The sequence below is a fragment of the Venustampulla echinocandica genome, assembly GCF_003357145.1.
Source record: "Venustampulla echinocandica strain BP 5553 chromosome Unknown scaffold_4, whole genome shotgun sequence".
NCBI lineage: Eukaryota > Fungi > Ascomycota > Leotiomycetes > Helotiales > Pleuroascaceae > Venustampulla > Venustampulla echinocandica.
Genome location: NW_022474209.1, coordinates 1090083 through 1114962, shown reverse-complemented (window position 1 = coordinate 1114962; position 24880 = coordinate 1090083). Strand labels below are relative to the sequence as shown.

Genomic DNA, 24880 nt, shown 5'->3' with positions numbered 1-24880 from the left:
TTAAGCCACTGGGCAGTTTGTGGAAATTGCAAGGATAACAACATAAAAACTCAACGCCCTGAGCCCTAAGAGCCCGTATCGTGTCGAACTATCGAACTATCGATAGTCGACAGCGTTGAATACGAACTCGTACTGGGTGGGGCCGCTCAGAACTTCAGGGGAGGGCGCCACGGTGGCAAACAACCTTGAACCTGGGGAATTCTGTCTCCGAGTCTGACGGGCTTGGAGCTTCTGAGACTTCTGACCCCAAGATGTCTTTTTAAACTTCTGCGTGGTACAGGGGGCCCAACTTTAAGCTTCCTGCAGAGAATACTGGATTGCCTTGGAAGTTGGTTGATCGATCGCAAAAGAGCCTGGGGAGGAGTCTGTATGCGGAAAATAAAAGAAATGAAATTCACCCAGGGAAAACTCCGTCTCTGCAAGGATGTGCGGCTTGTCGCTGTCCCGCCGAAGCAACCGGGCTTCGATACGGAGGAGAGATAATTGGACAAGATATTAATTTGAGGACCGAGGGGGCTGGCAATTTCAGACAAGGCGCACTTCCTGCAAATAGCATCATGGCACATTTCTAGATAAACCGCCTAAAATGCTACTCACTGTGCGAAGTGGGAAAAATGCGCTACGTAGCACCATCACATGTCTGTGTGGTTGCAGATATTCTCAATTCCTCACATCCGCTTTTGCTAAAGTAGATAAAATTCAACCACGTTGTTCGAATCTTTCAAGTCCTCGTGTTTATTCGACTCATATCACACTAGTGATATGGAGTGTGCAGCTGTTTATTGTTCGCGATTCAATTCGATTCGCCGCCCACTAAGAGGATTTCCGGATAGGTAAGGTAGTTGCGGAATCCAAATACCTTTCCCGGTACAACATAGCAGTGCGGATGTCAAAACAAATACCAGCAGAACCACAACAACCAACCGCAAGGCATTATTGGCAAATATCAATACGAAGGCGGAATTCAAACACGAGGAGGAGCGGGAGTTGTGGGAGAGGATGAGGCACGCCCACTTCGCAAGCTCGCAACTCTGCTCAAGAAGGTACCTATGATACCCGGTCCAACAATCCGAGAGCAACAGTGGAATTCGAAATCGGCTTCAGTCCTGAACAATCAATTATTTGAGCGGACCTTATTTATAAGGAGACTAGTACTATTGTTGCTAGCGGTGCTAGCCGTCTTTTACGGTGTTTACTAACTTAATCAAGCCGGATAGTTACCAGGTAACTTGGAAATGAAAACATGCCTAAGGATTAAGGCCAGGATGTGCGCCAGGTGCCAGGCCACCACAAAGTATATACTACGATACTACGCACTCGAGTACCTATGGTACCTATGCACCGAGGTATCTAACAGCTGACCGAAGGCAGATTCTGGCTTCTAGACTGCTGTTATTCACTTTACTATCCTCCGTGATGCTCCCTGGGCGACAAGAACTAATCATGCCTCAATCGAGCGTATATTTGAATATCCTAGGCCAGCTAGTCGTTTGAATTTTTGCGATGAGCCATAGAGTAGCGATTGGCAGGTCTTGGGTACTTGCAGTGTTGCACAACGATGGTATTACTGTACCGCAAGGCTGCCACTCTGTTGAGGGTGCCAGCCTCAATCCCATGTCCTCTCCCAACTCTTCAATCAAGTTCGCATATATGCCGACATGACGGCTCAGTACTTACCGAGAACTCCTTTCCTTGCAATCCCTTGAATCCTGTCGAATCATGCGTCTACTGGAATACAACAGCGACGGCGAGTTCAGCCTTGCCGAGTTCTTTGGCGACGACACTCCGCGGTATGCTATACTCTCGCACACATGGGGAGTGGAGGAGGTTACCTTTGAAGACCTGACAAATGGCACCGGCAAGAAGAAGGCTGGCTATAGCAAGATACGGTTTTGCGGAGAACAGACGAGGCGCGACGGCTTGCAATACTTTTGGGTGGACACCTGTTGTATTGATAAATCTAATACCGGCGAGCTTCAGGATACTATTAACTCGATGTTTCGCTGGTACCAGAATGCAGTTAAATGCTACGTCTATCTTTCAGATGTTTCGAAACGTCCTTCCGATATAGACGACAAGCCTAACGAGCCTTGGGAATTGATGTTTCGGGGAAGCAGATGGTTCACTCGAGGTTGGACCCTACAAGAGCTTATAGCGCCGGTATCACTTATATTCTTCTCAGAAGAGGGGGAGCTACTAGGTGATAAGGTATCCTTAGAACGACACATCTGCGAGATAACTGGAATTCCCGTCAAAGCTTTTCGAGGAAGCCCGTTGTCTGATTTCAGCGTCACTGAGCGAATGTCATAGGCAGAAAGTCGTGAGACGGCCTTTGAAGAAGACAAGGTATACTCGCTACTGGGCATTTTCGATGTTAATATGTCGCTTGTCTACGGCGAGGGGAAAGAGGAGGCACTGAAGCGACTCAATGAGGAGATCGACAAGGCTTCAAAGGGTAAGTTCCTCTCTTCTGTCGCAAGCACCAGGTATTAGGAGGCTGCTAACCAGAGTAGGGATTAAGCGCTAAGTCTTCTCAGTCACCTTCAGTCTCTCTAATACTTCTGATGTCGAGCACTTCGTGGCAAGAGAGGCGGAGCTCGTGGAGATGTACATGGCACTTAGCGGCGATGGCTCTCGTCGAGCAGTTGTTCTTCACGGCCTAGGTGGAATTGGCAAGACACAACTTAGTGTTGTATATGCGAAGTAGTATCAAGACAGCTACTCGGCAATATTCTAGCTAGATGTCAAGGATGAGTATTCTCTAAAGTAGAGCTTTGTTAATACAGCAAAGCGAATATTACGGGAACATCTCTCTGATATCCGGCTAAGTAGCGTGGATATGGAAGACCCTGATGAGGCGATAGATACTGTTAAGTTATGGCTGAGTCTGCTTAATAACACGCGATGGCTAATGATATACGATAACTATGACAACCTCGAGTTGCTTGGAAAAACAGATCCCACGGCCGTGGATATCCAAAAGTTCTTCCCGGAGTTATATCAAGGGTCAATTCTTATCACAACCTAGTCGTCGTAAGTCGAATTTGGTCATTATCTTATCCGGATTAATAGACTCAGCGATCTAGGCGATAGTCTTGAGATTTTGTCTAACGTGTCGGGGCGGGAAATACTGATAGATAGTAAGGAAGTTCTAAATTTTGTACTACTCTAATCTTAATAATAGATCCCGATACTATCAAGCTTATTAATCAATTTGACGGGATTCCTCTTACATTAGCTACTGCCGGAGTATATCTTAATCAAGTAGCGATTAGTTTTTCGGATTATCTTCGCTTGTATAAAGAGTCATAGGTGCAACTCCAGGAATCGAGTCCTGGACTAAGCTCGTACGAAGGCCGAACACTTTACTCTACCTGGCAGATTTCATTTAATTACGTCAAATAACAAAATGAACTCTCGGCCAAGCTTCTTTACTTCTGGGCGTATTTCGACAGTCAGGATTTCTAGTTCGAGCTTCTTGAGCACAGTGACTGGAACGACCTAGACTGGGTACAACAACTAGCTAAAGACGAACTAAGCTTTCATTATGCGGTACGGGTACTAATTAGCCACGGGCTCGTGGAGATAGAAATGTCTTCACAAGAATTCATCCAACTACAAGGGTATAGCATGTATGGAAGCCTTCATTCATGGACAATCGACGTTCTTAATAAATCGTGGGATTACGATTTGGCTAGATTAGCTTTGAAGCTTGTAGCATCACATGTTTCTGGAAAGCAGACTATTTGCCCGTGGCCAACACCACGACGGCTGCTCCGGCATGTAGCTAGATGTTCTAATCTAATATCCAACGGCTTGGTTGCAGAAGATGGCATAGAATGGGCTTGCCACAGCTTAGGAGATCTCTTCGCAGACCAAGGCAAGCTCGCTAAGGCCGAGCAGATGTATCGACGGGCGCTACAAGGAAAGGAAAAGTCATTGAGTCCCGAGCACCTGTCGACGCTCGACACGCTCAACAACTTAGGGCTCGTCTATGTCGATCAGGGCAGGCTGGCTGAGGCCGAGCAGATGTATCAACGGGCGCTACAAGGAAAGGAAATGTCATTGGGTCCCGAGTACCCGTCGACGTTCAACACGCTCAACAACTTAGGGCTCCTCTATATTAATCAGGGTAGGCTGGCCGAGGCTGAGCAGATGTATCAACGGGTGCTTCAAGGCAAGGAGATGGTATTTGGTTCTAAGAACCCGTCGACACTCGAGATAGTCAACAACTTCGGGGTCCTCTATATCCGTCAGGGCAAGCTGGCCGAGGCTGAGCAAATGTATCAACAGGCGCTACAAGGTAAGGAGAAGGTATTAGGCCCCAAGCACCCGTCAACGCTCGATACGGTCAATAACTTAGGGGTCCTCTATGTCGAGCAAGGCAAGCTGGTCGAGGCTGAGCAGATGTATCAACGGGCGCTTCAAGGCAAGGAGAGGGCATTAGGTCTTGAGCACCTGTCGACGCTCGATATAGTCAACAACTTAGGGGACCTATATACCCGTCAAGGCAAGCTGGCCGAGGCCGAGCAGACGTACCAGCGGGCGCTGTGGGGATTTAAGAAGATACTTGGTATAGATAATACTACGACTTATATTCCGGCGCTAAACACTATCCGGGCCATCGGCTCTCTCTTTGAGCGACAAATCGACTTAGCAAAGGCAAGGGAAATGTATTCAAAGGCTCTAGTAGGATATGAGAAAGTCGTTGGACCTAACCATGCAAGGGCTCGAAGCTTGCGGGACCACCTTCAGGCTTTAGATGCCATGGCAGAAAATAGGCACAAGGCTGATATGCAGATAAAGGATAGACAAAGTAAGTGCTCATTAGATATCAACATAACGATAAAATGCTCAGATAGGTTCAGCATCCAGTGGCTCCCGCAGAGGCTCTAGTCATTTTGACTCTGGAGAGTCTAATTCATCAATTGATAATGGCTCAGTCTTCTCTGTTCCTATTTCACTTCCTAGTGATACAACCGTAGGATCTGGGACGGAAAGAATTAACGCAATGCTCACTCAGGAATTTGCAGGTCTGCTCTATCAAGACGAAGCCTTGATATCTCTTGTTTCGGAAGCTGTATCAAAAAAGAGAATTGGGTTGGACAGAATGCGAAATAACTTTCGGAAACTGCTTAAGCACTTTGCTGGGGACCTCAAGGCGGAAATTTCCACTGATCATCATCGGGCTATTGTGGCTTTTGTGAGCTCCTATTCAACCAATATTACGCGGGAACTCTTCTCAAAACCTTCCCTGGGTGACTGGGAGGTGGAAGTCCGAATTCCAGAGCCCGTGGGAAACCCCCATACTGCCATGGACCGTCGAGATATGGTGGAAGAATATCTTCATATGACATTTGATTCTATCGAGTCTACCGACCCTACTAACTTTGATTCCAACGACCCCAGTAAGCTTAGCGATGACAGCGACCAAGATTCTGTAGCTGAAGGAGCTGGTGAAGAAGAGCCATATGATGACTCGCTAAAGCATCTGGAGCAATTGGAGTGCTTCATCCTAGAAAGTGTCGCGTATCAGACTCTTTGCCGACGACTCCACGAGTTCATCTACCCCACACTGCGATCTAGACTCCGAGGCCTGGTAGCTATGTGGTCAAGGCTTGATCATAGGTATCATGCCTATGTTACTCGCTACAAGTTTTATAATACAATCGCCGAGCTACAATACATTCATCCGAGTAAGATTCGATTCGAGCGAAGCCAGAAGGCCGGTAATCATCTATGGAAGATTATGAGCTACTATCAGAATAGGATAGAGTGTTGGACCGGAGAGCATTGGGATTGGTGGCCTTTGCCTGTGTATCCGAGACCCTTGGATGAAGGGGAGACACGAGTCCGATGGGAATGCGTGAGTAGTCCCTTTATTGGAGTTTCTAGAAGAGTGGTTTAGGACTACCTGGCAATGCTAAACACTATTGAAATAGACATGCGGTGAGGACAGATGGGCAGAAGTGCCTCGGCCTTTTGCCAAGCGCCTCAAATCAATCATTCGCAGTTTTCCCGAGTCCAGTATCGCCATGCAGGACTTACAGCCTCCCCCTACCTCATATCGACAAAATTCGAGCGGCCCTCCTGATAGAAACGGCGGTGCTCCCGGCCAGTTTTCCAAGAATAGACAAGGAAATATGCAGCCAGCCAGCTCATCGTCAGCCAATGCACCTCAGTTTAGGACGCCTGGGCTCAAAACTGAGATTGTCGACATCAACATACCCAATCATCGCGTCCTTTTCATTGTCAAACAGGGTGCGGAGTATAAGCTAGCACAAATTTGTGTTGAGGGACTCAGTTGTCACATTTTCTTTAGCACAGTGAGGCAAAAGTATTTCCAGCTTCGAGGGTTTCTCCGAAGCTGGTTCAGCGTCTGGCGGTATTCTCATTGCGACTTCTATAAGGCAAGTAATTTGAGATTTTGCTCATTCCCTTTACTCGGCCGCTTCACTCATGGCGTGAAACCTAGCTAATGATCATATAAACATAGTGTGAGAAATTTGAGGATCACGAGTTCGCCCCTAAACAAAGAGACGCCTTCCCCAGAGTGTCAAACACCGACTACGAATACCAGCCGAAACCGATGGATAATATTCCACCACTCAGCGAGCACGAGTTCAAAAAACGCTTCTATGCATGTCATCAACCAAAGCCATTCCTACACTGGTACCACAATTGTATAAAGTTGGGCCTTCATTCTTCTGATGTCTTAGAGCTTCTCCCGAAGAAAAAGACTGAATTCGAAGAGGGGGGTAGCAAAAGAGAAGACTTTTGGGGAATATACGCGCGCGAATATATCAGCATTCGATGGGTGTTGTTCTACAATTGCATATGTGTATTGCCGATGTTGGCCTTTTTCATAGTCCGCGTTGTTGGGGGACATAGCACTGATTTACAGGACCCACAAGTCCCATTTTCGATGATGATTGGGATGTTGTCTCTCTTCTGGAGTATATTTCTTGGTACTCTACCGTTCCAAAAATCGCGTTGAGGGCCTAATTCACGGTTTAACTCTGGCGGTCGCTGCACTTCAAATGGCCTGGAATTCTGACAATTACTTCTAGGCTCTTAGACTGCGCTCAAGTGGGAATTTTTCTTGCCGCATTTTTATTACTTTTAACTACGAATAAATGATGAGATGACCATTCAATACTGCGTTGCACTCTAGAAATAATTGTCACAGCCCTCGTTGTGTGAGGACCTAGATGAATTTTCCTTCATTGGCTTGATAGCTCGCGAGAACTGATAAATATGTCCCGTCTCTAGAACCATGTTTCGCCATAGATATACGTATGGAGTTTATGACTTAGCTAGCGATATCATTATTGTATTTGATGTGTTAGAAAGAGCATTGAGAATAGCATTGAATGCGACAAATATTCTTCCTAGTATTACCATGCCACTAATAAGTGTTCAGTAGACTGAGAACAGAGGATATATCCCATCACACTCCCGAGAATACTGTCACTCCAACTGCTTCGAGCGCAGTGCGCTTAGAGTCTCTTTAGTCCATGTATTCTGTCGGCAATTCTTGTGGGGAAAGCTGCCTTCTCTTGACCGTCTATTATTCCAACCACTGCATATTGTACATTTTATATATAGATCTGGTCTCTTGCGTTTCTCTCGACCTTGGTATAAGTCCCAGCTGTACAAAAACCTGTTCTCATACCTTAAGCGCGCTCCCTTTCTGCTGTATTCGTCGTGTCAACCCTATTTTGTCTCCGCAATCTCAGCATCTGTGCTCTTATCTTTCTCCAAGCCAAACTCTGATTCAAGCTCTGTTCGAAGTCTAGTCTCTTTTTCAAGGAATACCAACAAGAACGAGACCCCTGAGAAGACAATTCCAAGCTGCCAAACCTGCTTTAAGGCACCTGTGTAGACACTAATAATTTGGTTCTTGATTACCAGGGGGAAACTATCCAAAAATTTCGCGGTCCCATATTGATATGCATCTCCTTGGTTGAATATTGCGACCACTTGAGGATCCGAAATGAGGTATAAAAGCTGAGAAAACCGGTTGTTGAAGACTGCAGCAGGGATAGCTACACCCCAGATAGCACCGAAGCTTCGGACAAACGACCATGCCGCTGTTATTGCGGCCTGGTCCTTCTCATCGTTTTGCGCCTGGACTGCAGGCAAAAGTGTATTGAGAACGAAGCCTGATCCACCAGCCGCAATCATCTGAAATACTACTGTCTGAGCTAGAGGCGTGTCTTTGTCAAAGAGGACGAAAAGGCCGACACCAAGAGTGAAGGTTCCGAAGCCAATGAGATGAAGCAGCTTGTATCTGCCAAACTTAGAGAGGAGAATAACGGCACCAGCAGCGCCGGGGACACCGACGACTATGGCTGGGAGAAGCAGCACACCTGACCTGGCGGGAGAAGCGCCTAGCAAAGCTTGGAAGTAGACTGGCAAGAAGAAGATAATCCAGTATAGGAGTGCAGAGTTAAGGAATGTAACTGCAAATATAGCGATCGAGGTCCGGTTGCCGAAGATGCGGGGAGGCATGACAGGTTCTTTGACAAACTTTAGGGTCTCAAAGAACATAAATACCCCAAGCCCAACGAGACCGACAACAAGAGGCAAGATGATTCGCCAAGATGACCATGGTGTAAGGGCTCCGCCATATGTCAAAGCGTAAAGGATGGACACAGTCGACGCAATGAGAAGTAAATTGCCAACATAGTCGATGCGGCGTAACTTTTGAGCGAAGGACATCTCCTTGTTGGATTGAACACGGAGGAATAGGAAGATCATAACCATGGAAACGCCTCCAACCTAGCTGAATGTTAGCGGTATTCTTGGGCCATTGGTCATTAAAAGGGGTGCTATACAGGCAAATTTATATAGAAAACCCAACGCCAATTCAAGCTATCGACGAGAGCACCTCCGACATATGGTCCTAGCGCCATGCCGACGAAGTACACGATGAGCACGAATGCCATGTAGTTGCCTCGCTCTCTGAGGGGTACGAGATCTGAGATAATCACGTCGACGATCATGTTGATCCCGCCGCTACCCATACCCTGGATTGCTCGTCCGGCAATCAACATGGCTCCATTGGTAGCACCACCAGCGATACCGCTACCAAGAGTGAAGAGGGCAACAATGGACATGGTGACCCATCGTCGTCCAAAGACATTCGCCAGTTGCCCAAACAGGGGTTGCACAGCGGCACTAAGAGGGCAATAGAGTTAGCATACTGTTGTATGGAGCAGTCGAGGGCACATGCGGAATGGAAACGGAGGGAGGGAGATGTATTCACCTTGTTAGGAAGAAAACATTAGTGACCCAGATGTAGTTCTCTCCAAGCTTGAGCTCCTTGACGATGAACGGCAATGAAGTGGTGACAACGGTATTCTCCAAAGCACTCAGCAAGCCGATCACACAAAGGGTAGCTAATATAGCCCAGAATTTTGGTGTTGGCTGAAACTTGGATGGTTCATCAAGCTTCTCTACTTCGGCGAGCTTATTGTCAGCAGCATCTTTCTGTGACGCCACGAGTGGACCATGGCTGCCGCCAGTGCTGTCATCTGTAAGGGGAGAAGGGCTAGCCATTTCAAATAGGCCAAGGTCGCGTTAAAACTACTCGCAAGCTTCAGGGAGGATGAGGACCGATATCGCGGGTCGTGCCTAGGTTGCGTGAGCAGTGTTCTGAGGTCTAGTGCAGCTGATAAAAAGACGGTGAGTTGCCAGGGACTTTGCAATCTGAACCAATATAATTAAAGCGAAAGTAAAAGAGCGTGACTAGAGAATATGAGGTGCTACGATATGCTTTTCCCATTGTCGTAGGCGTTTGCAAGTTCAGGATTTGCTTAACTAGTCGCTTCGGAGAGTTATTTCGGAGCCGGAGGGATGTATATCGTTTAAGATCCGACGCGGAGAGTTAGATGTTCGCAACTCACGTAAAAGCCCCTATCAACGGCCTAGCTCACCTAATCAACCTAAGTTTAATGTCACCGAGCAAATCATATCCTCCGTATGAAATCCCACTGTCCCAGCGATCTGGAACACTGGAAAGGCTACTTTAACGACTCTGTTCGACTCCGTATACCAGCAATGTGTGGTTGAAGATGTAGTAAATAGCAGTGCGTAGACGTTGTTTACCATTTTCACGCGCTCCTGTGATTTCCATTAAATTGGCAAGGCACCAACAGCTCCCTCATTGCTGGAATGTTGTTATAGTCGCTCGAGTATGCCTAACGACCTGGGCTGTGATACTCGGCACAGGAGGATCGACTTGCTTCTTTACTAGGCGTTGAATGCTCCACTTTCTCATTTGTTTGTCGTTGGATAACAGAGCCAGAGAGCTTCCTACCTGGCAGAATGAGTGTTACCTTATAAGTAGGGCATATTTCCTGGAGAGGTTCGTCTAAGTCAATGCTTGAGAGAATGTGGGACATTAACATACTCGAGTAGATATTAACACATAATGTTTCAGTCAAGGTGCTCTACATCTTTCCAACTTCAATTTTTTGAGTCCTTAAATAGGAACTATCCTGCCTGTAATCTTCCCATTACAGATGCACAGGGAGTCTAATCACCACCGAAAGATTATCTCCTAATCCGGAGGACATTATATCAAGCCTCCTTCCTAGGAGCCCCATCACTCTAAATAGTAAATAACTACTCGTAGCAGAAAGGGTTAAATGACTCGAAGCTAATTTCGGGTGCGGTTGCGCTTTATCTGTCTTTCCGTCGGGGCGGAGGGATTGAAGAGATGTGACTAAGAGATAGCGGGGAAACTCTGTGCCGTGTGAGGCGTAGCATGCTGCATTTCAATGCAATGAGAGGACTCTAGGTCACAACAAGCACAGTTTCAAACAATGCAGCATGACTCACCGGCTACTACGCTTAAGGTACATATAAACCGATATCAGATTGTATGCCTTGGCTGAGGCGTGTCAGATTGGCCAGAAGAAGTGGTGAACAAGTAAACAATATTGCCTCGGTGCCCGTTCGTACTTACAGTACCGCAATCTGGAAAATATACCATCTGACCAAAATGCCACGACCATCTTGCCGCAGGACCTGGCGGATTTGAGGAATATGCAGATCTCACTTGAATCATTGCTGTGGAGCTCAGGCACATAGTAACAGGCGCTAACCTGTAGCTGGTTCTGAATGAACAGTCATGCACCTTCAGATTACTTTCCACATTGCTCGAGCCAAGCTGCTATTCTTTCGAACTTGTCACTTGTATATTTGGCCTTCCCCGGATCACTTACATCATCTTCTGGACCATCGTCTGATTCATCGTCTGGTCCTTCTGAGGGGATCCATGAGTGGCTGTATATAGCCTTCTCTGCGGCAGGCCATCCGTAACTCCGTAGCCAGCCAAATATGCTTTGTGTCATCGCCGCCGAAATGGTCTCACTCACCAGGGCAGTTTCCTTGGGGCTATCCAAAGTGATTGTATCATCTACAGTGGCATACGCGCTTTGTTTCGTTGTGTCGCTGGAGAAGCCTGGGTCTCGTACTTTACCACCATTTCTTAAGCCCAGGACCAACTAGCGTAACGTAGATAATGCCCTCCTATGCAATGTGCATGTGTACGAACGCAGATATCAGTGTCAGAAAGAGCTGTAGTGCCAAACGGGGGCCAAGGGCAGATGGGGAGGCGAGAATTCAACTCTTCTCCTGCGAGATAAAGTAATCGACATTCATCAGATCGGTATATACGATCGCAACCTAGAAGAGGCCGAGGATCTAGACTCATAAACGTTTGCGTTGCGTCTGTCCAAGCTGCAGAGTGGATTTCGATCGGGAAAAGCCTATTCCGACAGTATGTAGGATATAATTGCGACATCCCAGTGACAATAGCACCAGTCCAGAGGGCCACAATGTTCGGCCGTTGTCTGCCCAGGACCATCGCAAGAACCGTGTAATCCTTTTTGGCAATTAGAGGGTCCAGGACTTCAAATATTGGTTGAACCCATGCACTGACGAGGTTGCATGGTATATGAGGATCGAAAAATGTGTTGCAAATAAGCGACTGTATACCCCGTCTACTACAGCTTAGAGTCATATAGTAAGGTAGGAGCGTAAAATCTTGGAGGATCTCGTCTTTCATGTCGACATGCCCAGAGGGAGGAGCCTGGGAGATTCTTGGTGGTGAGGAAATGTCGGCCGTCGCTATTTGACTCGATACACATGAATCGTTAAAGCTTGGGAGGGGGAGACTCGCATTTGTTAGAGATGGAAAGGTTAGAGCAGCCGCCAGAGCTGCAGAATATTGACAGCCGACGTTGTGGAGTAAACAAAAGTCGATCAAATAACCAAGAGCAACATCAGAGCTTGGAGGCGATGATAGCGAATCGAACGAGCTTTGGAAGCTGCTTGCCCATCTAAGTCTAAATTAATGATCTGCTAAAATAGACGTATTAGACCATGGTGATCGATAAACGCTGTCATTTCTTTTGACCTCTGCCCTCCAACCTTAATTCTTAGCTAGAATTGCTGCCCACCATCGAGCAGCATCTTTACTCACATCGCCAATGTTGACGTCGATGTTATTTTGCAGGCCTTCACTGGTGTCGTCTCTCCATCTGGCCTGGTGGCACAGGTATACGATACGGTCGTTTAGGGCTGTGCTTGGTGTTATGCACTAGCCTCTTTCGGGACGCCAATCTGCATCATATACTTCGTAATTTATACATTGCCTTGTATAAAACTCTTAACAAACCTGCTTTAAGGCTTACATACTTTTTCTCACAATTACACGACGAAGTGGTGCACTAGTAGGTGACAGAACTACGCAATAATTAGATCAATCTCTAAGATCCTCTTTCAAATGCCAGATCAAAGCTCGGCCCAAAATTGCAAGCCCTACTCGCCCTCCTCTGGTCACTAAGGATCTCGTCCTCCTCCCGACGAATCTGATCACCCAACTCAACCTCTCCCAGGTTCTCTTCACGACCTCTCATATCATCCCTCTTATCCTTCTCACTAGGCTCTACAGGTCCAGCGACCACAGCTTCGGCCGCCTCCTGCCTCTCCGCATCTCTCCTCCGCTCAAAATCCATCGCTGCATCTAGTCGCCTGTGGAACGCTATTTCTTGGTTCTCCTCGGCCAGAAGCGCGTAATGGCACCGTCGATATACGCCTAAGCCGCTCAGCACCAGGCCTATCAGTTCTAGCGAGAAGAGGATAGGTAGAGCATAACGGAGCTGTGGGTTACAACCCCCCGACCAGATATCTGTTAGAACCTGGTATACCTCGTGCGCAGGCATTACATACGCCCATCTGTAAAACCCCGGACTGAGCTCAAACGGAACGAGAATCGAAGTTACGTTAAACATAACCCAGCATATCATGCTCATCGGTACGTATTGCACTGGTAGCCAAATAGTCATCACATCCAGCCAGAGGAAGTTCGCATGTGCAAAGAGCCAGAGGATGAACCAGGTGAGGACAAATTGATTCGAGTTCACATCCCACCCCACACGAAATGCCCAGATAGCGCCGGTGGTGGAGAGTGAGCCGACGAATGTATAAGCTAACGATATCATATTCCTGTATGCGATGATGCGGTGTGGCCAAAGGGATGCATATATCTTGAATTGCACGTATAGTCCATTGATGGTTCCTAGGTAGAAAAACTCCTGAATCAAAAGCAAGATAATGACCAAGGTATTGTAGATGAGTCGCGAGCCTTGCGTTGTAGGTTGAATGTTGATGTCGGACAACGTCCAGGGGTCTGCAAATATGGAGATTGCTGTGGGGTCAGCTGAAGACAAAGCTTGAAGTCCTGAGATGTCTTTGTGAGTCAGGTATGCAGTTCGAGCGGTAGAGGACAGTTTTTGCAGGTTTGCAGAGATGCTAGAGTCGGCGATCGGGGAATAGCGAGCTTCATTCCAAATGAATGTCAAGACATCCGATCGATTGTAGCTGCTTGCTGCAGAACCCCCGGTCAGTGCTTCGTCGAGACGGAGGGATGCGCCCGGCGAGGTATAAAGTGCTGCCCAGTATTTTGCCTGGCAGACTACTTCTCTCATTTCTCCAGGGCTCGGGTACTGGACTGGAGTACTTTCCTCCAAGGTCGGAAAGGTAGTTCCCTGGAGTGACTTGTAGGCATCCCTGACTGCCGTTCCAACAAGTCCGCCATCGTAGTCTACCCAGAGGATGCCCATATTGTGAGTGTGTACATCTTGCTGAAAGAGAGAGCCAAATATGTAGACGAATAATCCGAGGAAGAGCACTTGCAGGAGTATGAAGTTGATAGCGGCAGCTCGTAGGAAGGCTATCCTGGAGGGCCGGATTGCTTTATCATTTCCATGAAGTCGTTTCTCAGCAGACTTGGGGTATATTCTTGAAAACAATCCACAGATTGCCATGATTTTGGAATATTGGAGATTGTTGAAATCATCTACCTCTGTAGAAGAAACAGCCGTACGGAGGTACATTTAAACCCGATGCACGGGGCTGATTAATCCCGCACTTACTAATCATACCACCACCAGCATTTATTCCCGTGTTAGTCACAATGCAATACGTGAGATAATCATAATTCAGACAATCTTAGATTAAAGCAAAATATTAATTATATGCATCTAAGTGGCATATTCAACTTGATAATCTTAGCTCATTATAGGTTGTGGGAAAGTAGCGTTAAACGCCCTGCCCTCTTCAAGCTTAGGACATCGACTTTTTAATACAAGGTTTTATTGTCTATCAATTTTATTTCAACTTATTAATCTTGAAATAATATAGTAACTCTAAAAGTGTGCATATAAGCATCCCATGTAAAGAAGGCAGTAGAATCTATTATAAGCACAGCGAGTAAAAATAGTGACAAAGAAAGGTACTAATAATATCTGAATGTGAGTAAACAATCAGAATAAATGATTCGAACTGCTCTTGCTCATCAAGGAAGTATCCTGGAGGAAAGATTCAGAAGGGAACAAGGAAATGGAGTACACACACCACTGGGTGTTACGTCGCCTGCCTCCCTTGATGATGACGAATCGGCGGAATTGGGAGAACGGAAAGCGCCTGTTTTTTGGGTTGAGTCGGTTCAACTTTACGGTCTCCGATGGGATTTTGGATATTTTTCCAGAAGAGCTCTTTCAACTTTGTCAACATATTGGGGTTAGCCTCTGGGACCGCTGGTCTCCAAGACTACATTGCGATGTCGGATCTCTTTGCAACTTCCGTAGCCTCAAAGAAGTCTCTATTCTTATTGGCTACAACGGATTAGAGTGGATTACGGACCACTTTGATCCTACCAAGGATTCGAATATATGCAAGCTTAGGGATTATATCGTCTCTTGTAACGACGATAAATTCCCTATATTGCGTCCGTCTGTTACGAATATTCATTTTAGCTGGGATTTGAAGTTCAAAAATGGGGCCCCTCAGCCACAGGGATATTTTGGACATCTATACTCGATACTTGAATTGGTACAGCTCCCTTTCCATAGCTCTACGGCTTGGAGAGAATTCAACGCCATCCGTACTCTTTATGCAGTTAGTAACGCATCTTCATATTCAAGGATTCGCATTCCAGGCTAACTCACCGTGCAACAAGTATGTACTATCATTTCGCGACCCTCCTCCTCTTCGGCCCCTTCATCAAGCTCCGCTTTCTAGGCTCCACTGTCTTCCCATACGAGATATGTGTCCAAGCAGCTAATGCAATCAAATCTCTCCTGGGCTCCTATCGCCGACTCTACAGCCTACGGCGAACGCCTCGCTTCGTCCCCATTATCGCCCTGGCGTCCAACGCGATGCACGTTGTACGAGCGGAGACTCTAGCACTGAGCACCGCCCCCCTGGTCCCCCAAGGTGTTGCTGACCTGCAAGAAATGGCCTTCTCTCACGGATCTGCAGCTCGTGGAGCGAAGACCCTTCAGGCCATGGGCAAAGGCCACGCCTTCCCAGTCTCTCTTTCGGACGACGAAGCCTCTGCGGACGATTCAGAGGACCCGATAGGCACTTTGGGACGTCGATAAACCCCTTCGATTCGAACATGGAAAGTTTTCGGCCTACTAATGATAGTGTAGCTAAGCAATCTATTTTCTCTCCATTTCCTAGTTCAAGTGTTGCCTTTGCCGGCATTTGAGAAGCGGTTGAAGATGGCTGGCTGGGTTTGAGTTGATCGAGCCGCAAACTTCATCGAAAACCTGTTCGGCTCGCAACAGAAGATTTCTCTCTTCCCAGATACCACAGTTACATTCCTTGCATCTTATACCACAAGTATAGCAGAATTCTGCCGAGCATTCACACCTATGCGAAGCGTTTATTATTAGTCTAGTAGCTAGAATGGTGAATACTCATCAGGTCGGGGGCGACATAAATTCTCCATGAAGTCCATTCGACCCGGCTGATGTCGGATGGTGGGCCCTTCCGAAATACACTCCTTGCCCAACCAACATATGTATGCACTGGCCGTGTTTCGGCAGCGGCAGGTGCGGGAGCGCATCATTTCGGCGTGTGGTGGTGGTGGTGCACCCACGCGGTCCGACTATTACCTTAACGCCAAAGTCGGCAGTGCAGTCGTCTTGAGTGGGATCCGGACACGCAGGCGCTCTACCCGTATATCGTTCTCTTCAACTATAACTGTACTGATGGGGTCGTGTCCAGCGTCCTTCTTTTACCATCTTAGATCCTACAATTTCCCCTCCGAAACCTCATTCACAGGTGTCACAGGTCTACCAGTTGTGAACAGCGACCGCACATGTAGCTGGGTAGAAAGACTGGGTAGAAAGACTTGGACGTGGTGTGGTGTGAACCGGTGGAGACGTGGGTAGCGGAGGGAAAGGGGAGGAGAGAAATTCATAGTGGTGTGAAAGTATCCGTCGACCGGCGGGGCTGCCATTGACTCTTGGAATAAAATAGTGCGTAATTGATTGATGTAGTCCTGATTTGTATAATCAACCCCGAAGTCGTTCTTGATCAAAGACCTTGCTAGGCCTAGCAAGTATATAGGGGAACCTCTACCTCACCTTCCCTCCCCTCCCCATCCTCCCGTCTGATGTCCGCAGCCTCCACACCCACTGACCACCGGCAAGCGCCGGTATTCAAGGAGCCAACGTTTCGGGAATTGTCCAGGTCCTTATTATAACCCACTCTCTGTCTACAGGTGTTACGGAGGGTCTTTTGAACGCGTCGGCCCTGCCTGTTCCGCGACCCGTAGGACTGGTAACACCTCTTGTTAATGGTACCCCCTAGCTGAAACATGCCGCATTGAATGCATATGACGTGTGCAACCCCTCGAGCATCAAGGTATGTTCCTCGTGTGTATTTTATTTAGATGCGTAACATCCACATGTCGGTGCTTCACTATCAATGTACACATGTCGCTTACAGTCTATGCAACCAATGGAGGCGTTAGTGGTTGCCCGCCAGCTCTTGTGGCTTGCTCACCCTGCCTGGCGCGTGGCGGGGAGCGAAGAAAACCGGGTTGCAACTGTTGCCGGCAGCGCGGGTCGCTTGAGTTGCCTCTCTGACCGAAATCATCGGCACCGCACGTTTCCCGACGGGTAATGCCCAGGAAACGCGGGCGGAGGCATTCTATAAGTCTTGTACCCCGCGGCTTTGCATTGGGATCATGGCGCCGCCACAATTTCCCGCCAGAGAGAGTTAGGGGCAGATAGCCAAGGGAACAGCGAAACAAACATGATATATATATATACATTCACTTATACACATCTAGATGTGTATAAGAGACAGCCATAAACCAATCAGTACGAATTTATCGCAAGGAAGGCTAGGTCGGTGCCAATGTACGAGTAATGGACATTTTGAAGGGAGCGCCACTGCTGAAAATCCCTCTGCCATTGTCGCTACCGAGCACGCCGAAAGACAAGGATGTCCTTGCTGTGGTGTTGCTCGGCAAGATCGCCACCACCAGTACAGTATGCAACTATCAGCCTCGCCGAATGTCTCGCAATGCCCCTGAGCGTATTGCGGGATACTCCATATTTGTTTAAACACAACTAGTATTCTCCATCTGGCGTGGCCTTACCACGTACATAAGGGAATGACCCACTCTCCGCATCCACCTTTCCAAATTCCCCATGGTTTCTATGCTCTGCTTCGTTCTCTAGCCTGCCAAAGATGGAGGACACTAGAGTTGCCGAGATCCTAGCGATCACCATCGTCTTCTTCGTGGTGTCAACCCTGACCACGGCGCTTCGGTAGGCAGCTTCTCATCTTTTTGGGTGCAGTCATGCAGTTTGACTAACTGTCGCTATGAGATTGTACCTCCGACTGGCCATCCTGCGGAACTTTGGAACCGATGACTGGCTCATCATTCTTGCTTTGGTATTTGATGAACAACAATGACCACAAATCTTTTCATCCCTCCCTCTAACCAACATTCTCTAGCTATTCAATGCAGTGTATATTGGCATGAACTTGCAAAGTGCCATGCACGGATACGGAAGGCACGTCTGGACCGTTGCTGGTCCTGACTTCGTGATCCTCTTAAAGGTCTGCTTTGCGGCAAGCTCTTAGAACGAAGCTGAACAGTGAATGCTATACAGGGGCTGTATTGGGCACCGATAACTTCATCATTGACAACAGGGTATGACGCCCAAATTGCATAAGCGTTATGGCTGTTGATTGATGTTGATGGCAGTTTTGTGAAGCTCAGCATTCTGTACCTGTATCGGCGGCTCGCGCAAGAGCGACTGCATAACCGAATTATCTATGGCTTTGCCCTCTTCGTTGTATTGTATACGACAGCTCTAGTGCTGGTAAGTAGTGTCTCTTTCCACGTTAATTGCTATTCCATGATCTCTTCGAACACTTGTTGATATTCTGTCCTCTTGTGTAGGTTGGCGTTTTCATCTGCAGCCCTATAAATGGAGCATGGAATCTGGAAACGTATCCAGCAGGTTGCATCAAGACTTCGACACTGCAAACCACGCAGTCAGCGTTCAACATTGCTACCGACACGATGATCTTCATCATCCCACTTCCGTTCATCTACCGCATGACAATGCCTCTTCACGACAAACGTTAGTTTCTCTATCTCTCCCCGCTCAACTTCCGCTGACATTGCTAGTCATTGTTACCTTGGTTCTATCAATGGGCACAGTGGCCGTCATTGCCTCCGCTCTCAGGATCTTCTTTATGCACCCTGGTATCCTGAGGAACTCGAGCATCAAATGGTATGAGAAGGCAGATGGGTCCTTAGCTGCGGATATGACGTGGAACGCCGTTAACCCCGGAGAATGGACTCTTATCGAAGCCAATCTGATGATTATATGTGCAAGCATATTCGCTCTGCGGAGGCTGTGGGCGCACCATCGGGAGAAAAGAACTTCGCGACCTGCGGGAAGTGTCAGCGGTCGCCGGGCCCCGCAGTCAGCTAGTCGACGAAAGTTAGAATTTTATTCGCTATCACATATCCTACAACGAACATCCGACTCTAACGGGGCCGGGGATAGTGAGGCGGCCGAGCAAAGTGGCGCGGGGACTGGCTCAGACAAAGAGTTAATCGGATAAACGCTTGACAACAAAAGACCTATCGTTTAGCGACGGTGTTTACTCAGTGGGTTCAAAATAATGTTAATAATTTCGCGAGTATACAGTATCGCGTTTCTTATCTATACCTTTCTCAACTCGTGTAATGTTAGTTACTAGCGCCTAGAGGCAGGGTAATCATATCTATGTACCCATATACATTTTGTACAGACGCTTTTAACGAGAACTTCTGCAGCTCACAATACCAAATTTGTTCACTGCGCTTAGCCTTTCTTATTAACTGACATCGCTGAGTATACAGACGCTTGCTTCGACATCTTCCAGCAGGGAGTCAGTCGAGTGTACATGTAACGCGGTTGTTCCCTCCTTCCCCAAGGCAATTTAATCCTATAAGAAAAGGCATCTAATAAATTTTTCGACTTGCCGGCGATAGAGAGATACTATAAACACCTAGAGACTATCCCTCCCGTTGCTACACTGAGATTACTTTATATATAACAAAGATTCCTATAAAATTCTTTAACGGTCTAAAAGCTAGGTACTATCCTATTAGTACTAACCTTTACTATTACTAGTTACAAGAGTAGATTAGCCTTCCCACGCAAGGGATAATTCGTATGCTAGCGCCCACACTGGAAGGTCCACGTTCGACGTCAACGTGTCCGCCGATGGATGTCCCTCTCGAACTCGTCTACCAGTGAGAAGAATTTCTGACATATGCGGCTTAGCATCTCTGTTTTAACATCAGTGTGCTACCTAGAAATGGCAAATTTCCGCGTGTTGGTAAACGATGCAAGGTCACCCAACTGCTCCAGAATTTTTAGGCGTCCTCGTCTGAATTTGATAAGAGTACGGCTACCGATGTGGCATTGCTGTAGATATCGCTCATCACCGCCATCTGGGTAGCCATGTCGTTATCATCCGACGGGTTGATCGACAGCGCATCAATCCATAAACTCTGCCCGGGAAGGTCCGTGAGTGTCATCAAGCGCCTGAACTTGGCCTCGCTTTCCATGGGAGTCGATATAACATGTCCACAATGGAGACATGGGAGTGGTAGGAGTTTTGTCTCGCCCCAGACATAGGACACTGCCTTGTAGTCGCGACTCTTCGGTACGCCGGCGACGACTTTTGTGCTTCATCCACTCCACGAATATAGGAAACCGTCAGAGCAGGCGCGAAATCGATCTAGGGCTATGGCCTCCTCAAGCCGGTTACTTGTGATTTCGATCATGCCAGACACTAGAAATACCTTTTGTTGAGGCGCGGTAGTTGACTGGCCAGTGGGATTATCGTTAGAACGCCGGGCAGCGCTACCCGAGTAAGGCGGTAGAATTCCCTGGGGTACCCTCATGAACAAGAAAATGGCTTTCTCTTAGTGATTATTATGACCTGCTACCCAAAGTATCGCAAGGGTGGATTCCAATAGATAGGGGGGCCGAAGATTCGACTTATGCGAGAACCGATAGTATTTCTTGGGAGTGAGACATGGCACAAAGAAGCAAAAGGAGGACTTCCATGCTTGGGAAAGATCCATGGTCCCATGGCAACACCCCGCCAAATCCTGTCTTGTGAGACTGAATGACAATCCAGCGATTGGACGCAGCCACATCCTCGAACGCAGCTCCCAGTCAGATCGCCCGCTATCGAAGAATCTTCTGGCATCCTTTTCTGCTCCCACCATTACTGAGCTCCATTATGATTGCTCTAGCCACGCCACATCTCTTCAACCCTCACAGCCCAAATCCTAGCCACATCAGCGTCTTGGACAGCTGCATAGCCATATTAACCTCGTTCTCACACTTCGGTGATCGTTGGGAAATTGTGTACTCTTCGGCTCATCTTTAGCTGCAGCATATATACTTCACCCGTTAAACTTGTCTCCATGGATCATGCGTCATCCATAAAAGGGCCTTCCGGACACTCACAAAGCGTCGAAGGCAATAATCTCCTCGTCTTCACTGCCATTTTAGCTCTGTTTGTCGTCCTGAGCATCTGCGGCTGCCGGCCTGGAAGCCTTAGTCACATCCAGCCACCCACTGTCAGGGGACAGAGAAACATGTTACGGATGGCCGCTTCTTGTGGAGCATAATCGTTGGACTAAGGCTGTCGCCGGATTTATAAGGTAACCCCAGGCCGCTGGCTCAGAGCGCCTTGTAGGTTCGAGTTCCGGATGGCGAAGAGCTACAGCAGACTCGTCATTACTGACCATGGCAGATGCTTTGGTGCCAGGAGTGCCATGCCATAGCGAATGGGCCGATAAAGCTGCCAGACCTCTGCTGCTATTTTGCGCTTCACGTCTTCGCAGCTCCTGCTGCAGCGTCCTGCGATCTCCACGCTCGATGTCGAGAGTCTCAAAGTCATTTTCGGTGATGCCGTATAAGCACTCCAAAGAGTCAAAGCCGTTCTCCGCGAGCCGTTGTTGGCAGTGGGAGAGCCCTAATCGATTCAAAAGCTGCGATATATCAAATGCCATAGCTCGATCACAGTTTCTTGACAGAAGCAAGCTTCTCACCAGCAGAGACACCTCCGTAGTCAAGTAAGCGCTTCTGCTCTTAACTAGATCAAGAAGCGTTAACCCCTTGGCATTAAGTCCAAAGTCTACCAAGATTGTCAAATATCTAACATCACAAACTGCGAGACGAAAGTTTTTAAATTTTTTATAACACAAATTATAGCTAATAATCCACCTACTAATAGATTGACAGTTTGAACTTCTGCATATCGCTCAAGCAACATAAGCGTTTAAACAAATGCCTAGAGCTCTAATCGCAATTATAATTGATTATACCTCATCTTCCTCAACTTAAAAATAAGAATCAGATAAAGGTTGCCCGAGCGTCGAAACAACATTGAGATAAGGTCGGCGATTCTATGAATAATTGTGAGCAATAATACTATATCTATACTTTTGATGTTGGTGTTGTGGAAGCTTGCGGTCGTGGCTGGAATACATAGACATGTCTGTCCTAATCGGATGACGTTAGATGAACAATGAAAATTACCAGTGGTCGACATACACACAATTTGCTTCCTAGTAACAGGTACAGTCTCCGGATGGTCTCGTGAAATATCACCATTTACCACATCGAGAATGTTGCAAGGGTTTGAAGCTCCTCCAATCTCAGACATTTTCTAAGGTACTTAAGTAAGTAATAATGGAACTCTGTTTATTATATAGCTTACTGTCTGTCGCATTTCATACTCTCATAACACTTATAAAAGTAATATATATAATTTGTGCAAAGTTTCAGTACACAGGAATGATAAATGATATTAATTTATCTAGTCTCGCTATTTCGTAATAAATAGGGTTGAGAGGCTGGAGTATTTAATTCCTTTCATTTTCAATTAGCTTTTCGTTTTAATAGGAACCAAAACACCTTATCTCTTTACGAATTATAACCTATTATTTTACCCTGGGATATTACAACCAATCTATCCCGCTTTGATTCCAAACCTAGAGGTTCCAAACCAAGATTTATGTTCTCGTGCTATAATGTTATACGGAGAGGAATCTTAGGGGGGGGGGTTTTAACTTGCAATAAAATTGAGGTTCATAAATATTACCCAGTTTAGTTTACGGACCATATGTGGCCCACTGTCATCACCCCCCAATGTCCCACTCGGAACCCAATACATCCACTTGGTGGGACGGGAGCCCAAGTATCATGGATCTGGAAGAGTAAACTCGCGTTTTACCCTTGGATCTTAAGATAACAATTGGAATGGTAAATATGACAGAACTACAGAAGGCTCGAGGAGATATCAGCGGTTTCGGACTATGGAAAAGACTGAATGGGGAGCTGTTGTAAATGGAATAGCAAATGCGTATCTCCTTGGATAGTAAATGTTCAGAATCTGAGATCCTTCCGATTCGAAAATATGGATTCATTAGCGGTTCAAACTTTAGTTCAAGAAATAGAAATCCGATTCTTCATATGCATAGCACATATAATACTAGCGTTTGGCTGGGGCCACATCGCTTCTAAACTATCATTGTCGATATCAAATCTAAGTATACTTGTCAATTGGAACCCGTTCCATTTACTTGTCCGCCATCTCCTTCAGCGTCGCAACAACGGCGTCCGTCAGCTCAACCTCGCAAAACTCACTCTTCAAACTCTCCACATGAACGCCATGCACCGTCTCCGCCGAATACACACCTCGATTCCACGCGGCCGTAGCATCACTCACAAGCACAATCTTACCGTCCTCCTCTCCATCAAAATCAACAACATGCAAATTAGCTGCCATTCGCACCGTCGTACCCACGCAATGGTTGACCACAAGTCCACAAACATATAGTGTCTTTATATGTCTTGCACGTAGGTCCGCCGCGAGCGTCGTCCCAATGAGGCTGCTATTGACTGTTTTGGAGTAGACCGGTTCACCTGGTAGCGGTGTAGCGTAATCCATGAATGCGACGCCTGGTTTAGAGGGGTTTAAGGGTGAGTCTGGGTGGAGGGAGTGGTGGCGGACGTGGAAGATGTTGGGGTTGTTGGGCTGGGAGGAGCGGAAGGCGGAAAGCAGTGCCGTGATGTTCGATTCGAACGACGGATTACTGCGAGTGGTGCCCCAGTGCGTTGGGTGGTTGAAGCCTTGCTGGAGATCGATGATGACCAGCGCCGTTTGTGACAGTGGTGTTGAGCTCATAGCAGCGGTTTGAGACTGGGATGGGCTGTTCTAACTGAGCAGTACATGGAAAGTTTGTTGGCTGATTTGAAGATTCTAGCGATGCGATGATCTTAATCCGCGAGATTGAAAGAGGGAGAATGATGTACCCGCTGAATAGAACCTAAGCTGGATAATTGTGCGATTGAAGACTTCTGCAGGGGGAAATGGCGCCCCACTGGAGGGGCACCGTACCAAGTCTGTCACTTGCAGAACTGTCTGTTGTTTTCATAGGCCAACTTGTACCTAGCCTTAAATATTAACACAACTAATTTGTTGAAACTCTTTAAATGACTCACTATAGCTTTCTGAGTTTGAGTTTTATACTGGGATGAGCAACACATCTCGTCAAACAACAACCAAACCCGCGCAACACTTAAGCGCTCCCTCAAGACTTATAAGGTTAATAGGCTATCACTGAAGGGCTTCTGGTTGAGTAGTATCGGTATACTAACTCAATGGAGGGGGTAACCTTGCAAGATACAACTTAGCCCGCATACTAAGCGATCCGCGTAGATAACTCGATCAGTAACTGGCCATAAAGGACGGAAATACATGGTGGGAACAAGAGGTTCTTGAAATAGAGCAATGGGGGAAGTTGAGAAACGGAGAACTAGGGGAGAACTGGCATCAATATATGTGGCAGTCATGGACACTGGTCTTATGCGAGTGCCGTGGAAAAAGACGGCGAGAAGGGAGTGATAAATGAGAAGCTCTCGCGGATATGGTTGCCGGGTTCATGGGATCCAGGGAAAATATCGGTTTC

General features: G+C 47.2%; 9 protein-coding genes across 9 annotated transcripts; 4 read left to right on the top strand and 5 right to left on the bottom strand.

Annotated features, from left to right (window-relative positions):
• Window positions 1-1719: 1719 nt before the first annotated feature.
• On the top strand, window positions 1720-2707 carry BP5553_06663 (uncharacterized protein; the record flags this gene model as incomplete). The annotated part of the gene is made up of 3 exons (XM_032015286.1): window positions 1720-2208; window positions 2311-2455; window positions 2538-2707. 3 exons carry the CDS (start codon window positions 1720-1722, stop codon window positions 2705-2707), a joined length of 804 nt encoding a protein of 267 aa, XP_031868707.1.
• An 884-nt stretch (window positions 2708-3591) lies between these two features.
• Window positions 3592-6501, top strand: BP5553_06662 (uncharacterized protein; the record flags this gene model as incomplete). Its single annotated transcript, XM_032015285.1, has 4 exons — window positions 3592-4816; window positions 4869-5866; window positions 5943-6414; window positions 6497-6501. The coding sequence occupies 4 exons, from the start codon at window positions 3592-3594 to the stop codon at window positions 6499-6501; spliced, it is 2700 nt and encodes an 899-aa protein (XP_031868706.1).
• A 1215-nt stretch (window positions 6502-7716) lies between these two features.
• On the bottom strand, window positions 7717-9564 carry BP5553_06661 (putative multidrug resistance protein fnx1 protein; the record flags this gene model as incomplete). The annotated part of the gene is made up of 3 exons (XM_032015284.1): window positions 7717-8784; window positions 8862-9183; window positions 9272-9564. The coding sequence occupies 3 exons, from the start codon at window positions 9562-9564 to the stop codon at window positions 7717-7719; spliced, it is 1683 nt and encodes a 560-aa protein (XP_031868705.1).
• Window positions 9565-11153: 1589 nt separating this feature from the next.
• On the bottom strand, window positions 11154-12420 carry BP5553_06660 (uncharacterized protein; the record flags this gene model as incomplete). Its single annotated transcript, XM_032015283.1, has 3 exons — window positions 11154-11516; window positions 11567-12353; window positions 12413-12420. The coding sequence occupies 3 exons, from the start codon at window positions 12418-12420 to the stop codon at window positions 11154-11156; spliced, it is 1158 nt and encodes a 385-aa protein (XP_031868704.1).
• Window positions 12421-12782: 362 nt separating this feature from the next.
• Window positions 12783-14342, bottom strand: BP5553_06659 (Uncharacterized protein; the record flags this gene model as incomplete). The annotated part of the gene is made up of 1 exon (XM_032015282.1): window positions 12783-14342. The coding sequence occupies one exon, from the start codon at window positions 14340-14342 to the stop codon at window positions 12783-12785; it is 1560 nt and encodes a 519-aa protein (XP_031868703.1).
• Window positions 14343-15536: 1194 nt separating this feature from the next.
• BP5553_06658 (uncharacterized protein) lies at window positions 15537-15959 on the top strand (the record flags this gene model as incomplete). Its single annotated transcript, XM_032015281.1, has 1 exon — window positions 15537-15959. The coding sequence occupies one exon, from the start codon at window positions 15537-15539 to the stop codon at window positions 15957-15959; it is 423 nt and encodes a 140-aa protein (XP_031868702.1).
• A 2993-nt stretch (window positions 15960-18952) lies between these two features.
• BP5553_06657 (uncharacterized protein) lies at window positions 18953-19461 on the top strand (the record flags this gene model as incomplete). Its single annotated transcript, XM_032015280.1, has 2 exons — window positions 18953-18971; window positions 19019-19461. The coding sequence occupies 2 exons, from the start codon at window positions 18953-18955 to the stop codon at window positions 19459-19461; spliced, it is 462 nt and encodes a 153-aa protein (XP_031868701.1).
• A 2041-nt stretch (window positions 19462-21502) lies between these two features.
• On the bottom strand, window positions 21503-22572 carry BP5553_06656 (uncharacterized protein; the record flags this gene model as incomplete). Its single annotated transcript, XM_032015279.1, has 2 exons — window positions 21503-22041; window positions 22461-22572. 2 exons carry the CDS (start codon window positions 22570-22572, stop codon window positions 21503-21505), a joined length of 651 nt encoding a protein of 216 aa, XP_031868700.1.
• Window positions 22573-23487: 915 nt separating this feature from the next.
• BP5553_06655 (Isochorismatase-like hydrolase) lies at window positions 23488-24096 on the bottom strand (the record flags this gene model as incomplete). The annotated part of the gene is made up of 1 exon (XM_032015278.1): window positions 23488-24096. The coding sequence occupies one exon, from the start codon at window positions 24094-24096 to the stop codon at window positions 23488-23490; it is 609 nt and encodes a 202-aa protein (XP_031868699.1).
• Window positions 24097-24880: the final 784 nt, after the last annotated feature.